Raw genomic sequence first — 5469 nt, 5'->3', positions numbered from 1 at the left:
CTGGAAAGGGAAACGGGTAAAAGAAAAAGGGAAATCACCAAAATGCAAAATCTGTTGCCAGTTGCCCTATTCCGTCCCAACTACTGGGGCTGCTGGCGTGGGCTGCTAAATCTTTTCGCGGAAAGATTTCTCAGGCGCCACCCTCAGGTGTTTGTCAGCACAGAGATGGGGGAGGAGGGCGAGCTCACCCTAGAATTGAAAGGCAGGTGGTGAGGGATGAGGGGTGAGGTGTGGGAGGTGGCCATGAGCTTCTGCGTTTTGGCCAAAGTACAGACACAAAGCCGCGGCGTGAGGGTTTGCAGAGTGGTGGGAAGGAAAGAATGTCTTTGCTGGGTACGCAGAGCATTTCTGCACTCTCAAGAAGGCTGCCCGATTTGTGAGGGTTGCGCCCGGAGCCCGCGAGAAGGGCAGGGACTTTCTGTGATAAGCGCCTTCCCAAATGTGGTGTCTGTTACACTCAGAGCCTCAGCGAGTGCTGCTGGCAGACACGCCGGCTTCGCAGAAAGTCTCCGTCCGGCAGGTAGCAGGTTAAGCAAGCATCGGGTGCGCGAATTTGCTCTCGCTCACCATTTCTAACCCTGGGAGCACGCCGCATTCTCGCCGGCGACCGCGGGTCGCGCATGCTCCTTGCGAGCGAGTGGGTCGGGGCTCCCGCCGGAAGCGTTCTCTCCCAGGCTGCATTTCCTTCCTGTGCGAGGCCGGCTGAGGGCATTTGCTCCCGCTGTTTCTGCTCCTGGGTGAGTAGCGGGTTCCCGTGGGGCCTCATGGGATGGGTGTCGTATCCTGCTGAGGTCCTTTAAGGACCGTCTCAAACCTGGGAACCCCCGGAGGAAAGGTCACCCCGGTCTTCTGCCACGCCTCACCTCAGTGCCGCCCCCAAGCGCCCCGCAGCCCTTAGTCTCGAGAGGATTAACCTCCAAGGGCGTCCCGGGCCTCGCCTTGGCGTCCGGCCCGGCCTGAGTCCTTAGGGTCTGCTTAGCTCCTCCCCAAACTCGTGCCATTCCCGAGGGAATCTTTGTCGGCTTCCTGGTCACTGTGGGTGTTTGGGGTCGTCCCGGAAGACTTCAGAACCAGGCGAACCTAGACGAAGGCGGCTAGAATGAACCAGCTCTGATTGTCGCACGGGCGACAATCACCTTGTGCAGACTCGAAGGTGCTTCTTCAGGGCCGGGCACGCTTTCGCAGAAGATGGTGATGTTAATAATAACCTGCTCTCTGTGGATATTGGCAGGCCTTCATTGTCATAGCCTGTATCCGTAGGGCCTTTATGTCTGCAAAACCGGGACTTTTGAGTTTGAGAATCCATTTGTGAAATACTGCAATGAATTAGGAGAGAAATGCTACAGTGAATGCTATGCTATGAATGCTGTACATGTAAATAAATTGCTCATAGATGAGACAGTACGATTTCATAGTTTTCCACTCGGAAATGGAGAACTTAAAATGAAACGGCCTGATACCATATTTGCCTAGCAAATAACTCTAGGTTATAGTGTTTTAGGATGTTTCTTAGTTGCTTACAGCATTGTCATCGTATATGTACATATTTGTGTATTCATTTTGTTGAACTTAATGTTTATACAGGATTGAAATACACTCTCTGCTGTTGTATGCACATGCAGCTTTTATTGTATGTTCGCTCTAATGCTATTGTTGCTGTAACAGCCTTACATTGCAGGTATATCAATACCAAATGAATGGTACATGAGTGTACAATAAAGTATATAGTTACAGTCTACAAAACAAGTTTCAGTTTCATTGAAGGATTTTGAAGTAATTTAAAAAGATGGACTACTATTTTACAAGTGGCCTTAGTAGACCTAGGTCTTTACTACATTAAAAATTTCAGAATTGGGAAAGATATAAACGGGTTTTGTATCTTGAACTTTTATGGGATTAAAAGTTGTTACTATCTTGATGACTGGGATGTGTTCATAACAGCCCTAATTTGTTCATGTAGTTCAATGAATATCCAATAGATGACAGTTTTATCACTCTACCCACTCTAAACAAATGAAAATGTTTTACTGGAATGCCACCACTTTTCACATATCAAGTTAATAAAACCCTTATCTTGTCTAAATTATTTTCATCTGTGAGTATACCCCACGTAGTGATATAACACGTTTCAACTGCATTTTCAACTTTGTGGAATAAAGACTAGAAAAGTCAGTTTTTTACTTCCTATGAGAAGTGAAATATTGTGTAACCCATTTTTTTTGGAATCCATGCTGATTGAAGATAGCACACTTTGATTTGTTCCATGAGGAGAGATTTCAGTTAGGTGCCTTCTCCTGTTTGGCTTCTTTTGCTTTCTTTATAATTAATATAATAGCCGGACAATGTGTTCTTTGAATAAAGTGGTGATATCTTAACAATTATTGTATACTCAGTATATAGTGGGCGTCATATATAGATGTTCGGTAAGTGCTAATTGAATGAATTAAGTCACTTAACATCCCTAGGTCAAAGTTTCTTCCTCCAAAATGAACGCTTTCAATTATTTAGTTGTGAAGTTTAAATTAAATATAATTATTGTGAAGCGAATGGCTCCTAATAATGGAGAAATGTGGAACGTTTTGGAAATCCTTCAGAAGTCTGACAGTGACTCTGTTGGAATGATTGGGAGTTTTTCTTCAGTTGCAATTTATCGGTTGAACAGATAATTTTTGAATAGCCTCTGTGTGTGGCAATTATAAAGGCCTGTTTTGTGCATAACAGTTATAAAGGTACATAAGATATACATCTTGTTTAAAAGGATTTAAATTCTAGTTGAGTAGATATCTCATAAGGTCAATAATGATTAAAAGCAAGACTTTTTTAAGATATTATAATAGGGCAAAATGAATAATACAGAAAATTCATGTGATTTGAAAGGATTTATGGAGCAGATGAAGTTGATTTTTGAAGTTAGGATAGAATTTGACTAGTTTGAAGGTGAATGAGGGTAAATGGCCCATGCAGGGTACTAGACAGATATCCTGAAGGGAAAATATGTGTGGGATTTTCAGATACTAGTGACTACAGCTATTTAGAGTCCCTTTGAAAAGGGGTGAAAGATAAAATGCTTAAAATTGACCCTGGAGCTAGATTCTAGATTAGAATAGTTTTAAATGCTTGGGAATCCTGTAAAGGGAATACTTTGGAGTCTTTTGATTAGAGAGAAGAAGTATATATCCTTGAGTGGAGGTGAGGTGTATAAAAGGAAATAAAAAAATTTTGGAGCTATTCTAGAGGGAGGAAGGTGAAGAGGCTCTTTAATTTAGTAGTAGTGAGAGGAGAATTTTAGAGCTGGAAGGACTGTGGATATTTATGCAGTACCTAATTTTTATCTGTGCTGAGCCATACCAATTCTGTTTTTGTCATGTTTATGAGTGCAAATACATATTCTCTTTTTCTTATATATTCCATAGCATTCAGCACACTCCTGTACTGAAAGTATAATGGCATTATTTGAAGCTAAGATCCTATCTCCCAAAATGTGATAGTCATATCACCCCTAACAAGCTTATTCTTCTGAGTAGTTATTGCCGTTGACAGAGGAGTGTATGTCTTCTGTAAGCCTAGCTTTGATTGATGTAGCTGTTCAGGGATATATGCAAAAGTAGGCACATTTACCTCTTTTTTTTTCTCTTTAGCTTGGGTGAGTGCTGTATTCTTGTAGTAGTTGTCTCAGTTCAAGATTTTTCCAAGTTCTATTGCTTCCTACTTAGCTGGGTTGTTGGGAGCAATAGTGTGACTCAAAAAATTTAATGCCACTTATTAATTGAGAAAATGGCATGTTTAAATTTAAGCAGGCCTTGAAAACCTTTAAAAGTAGGTATGAGGAAAAAGTGAGTGAGTTCACAATTTGAATTTCACTCAGAAATTACCTGGTGTACATTACAGTTAATAGAAGAAATTCTTACCATCACATTAGTATTGTCGGGCCGCCTTTCTTCAGTGGGATTAGTGTTGTAGTCGATACTTTCCTAGACTCTGAAATAGTTCTTTAAAGCTGTTTGAGTAAATACCTTAAGATATTTACTGTATTTTTCAAATAAAATGATTAATTCTACCAAATAAATCTGAGTTTCTAGTCTACTTCTAGTTTGCAAGAGGAGCTTTAAATGTATTTGTTTACTTAACATTTAAAAATCCATTTCTCCTTAAAATGAAACACTTTGTTTAAGGTAGGTAATATTTTAATTTGACTAGAAGTTAGTTTTTCTTGCTTAGTTTAAGCTACTTTGTTAGTCTCCCAATTTTAATAAGTATAGTTATTACCTAGTGACATTTCTGTTTGTTTTTTTTAAGGTTAACAATCAAGATGGTACATGCTGAAGCCTTTTCTCGTCCTTTGAGTCGGAATGAAGTTGTTGGTTTAATTTTCCGTTTGACAATATTTGGTGCAGTGACATACTTTACTATCAAATGGATGGTAGATGCAATTGATCCAACCAGAAAGCAAAAAGTAGAAGCTCAGAAACAGGTATGATTGAAATGTCTGAAGATCACTTTTCTTGTGGCTAACAAATATTTTCCCCTCAAACTAAAAATTTGATAGAGTTAACAAATTAATGAGAAATGCTGTAAGACTCACATGAAAATGTATTGGTACTCGTAGTTAATTTTATTACTCTTACAAAGTACTAGTTTATTATGACATTATTTCAAGTCATTTTTACTATAGAAACAACTTATCAGAAGAAGAGAAATGAAGAATAAAAATATAATATTGTGAACATGTTCATTAGAATATTTTTGTCAGCTTTCAAGGTAGGATCTAGGTAAAATTTTTTAGGTTAACCCAAAATATTTATCTTCAGTAATGATATTCCTTTTGCTGTGTATGACTTCTGAAATGTGGATAGTACTGAAACATTCTCAGTCTTAAACTTATAAGCTACACTAAAATCTGATTAATAAATGGCTCTAAAAGTTGTTGATTGTTAATAATAAGCTGTAGTTTTGAACTTCTCATCTGCTGCCTCTTGTGGTCATTTCCTTTTAAAAGTGATATGTTTGGTTTCTGTTTGTCATCAAAACATAAAAACCTTAAAGGAGTCTTACACATTTTTTGTGCTGTTAGGTGGCTTTTCCCTCTGGCTCCTTTTTTTTAAAACAATAATTAATAGCTAAAATATTTATATCTTATTGAATATCTTATGGTATAATAACATAATTTATCTTAAAATAATTGAATAAGATATCCATGGATTTTTAGGTCTGTCATATGAGTTGTGACAGATTTCTTCAATAAACATTTATTGAGTTCCTAGCAACTGCTTGATACTGAAGAAAAAAGATTAATAAATCTTGTTCTTTCAAAATGCTATAGGCTAGTGTGGGAAATAGGGATGTAAATAAATGACTGTTTTACAATGTTATGCATAGCCCTTACATCAGCAAAAAGTGAAAACCACAATTTTATAAACACTGCAATAAGTGTATATCTGAAAGGCACTTTGGACAATTCTGAACTTTTTC

At 38.4% G+C, this 5469-nt stretch overlaps 1 protein-coding gene across 1 annotated transcript in view; it reads left to right on the top strand.

The window, feature by feature from the left end:
- The first annotated feature begins 626 nt into the window (after positions 1 to 626).
- The window catches only part of ATAD1 (ATPase family, AAA domain containing 1), a 66166-nt gene continuing 61323 nt past the window's right edge, over positions 627 to 5469 (top strand). The window contains exons 1-2 of the mRNA XM_011990295.1: positions 627 to 737; positions 4297 to 4471. Coding sequence (XP_011845685.1) covers positions 4310 to 4471 — 162 coding nt within the window. The 5' untranslated portion in view covers positions 627 to 737; positions 4297 to 4309. The remainder of the gene's footprint in view (positions 738 to 4296; positions 4472 to 5469) is intronic.

This window comes from Mandrillus leucophaeus, unplaced genomic scaffold (assembly GCF_000951045.1).
Source record: "Mandrillus leucophaeus isolate KB7577 unplaced genomic scaffold, Mleu.le_1.0 Scaffold376, whole genome shotgun sequence".
In the NCBI taxonomy this organism is placed as follows: domain Eukaryota; kingdom Metazoa; phylum Chordata; class Mammalia; order Primates; family Cercopithecidae; genus Mandrillus; species Mandrillus leucophaeus.
The sequence above is the reverse complement of the archived record's forward strand: the minus strand, read 5'-3'. Positions and strand labels throughout refer to the sequence as shown.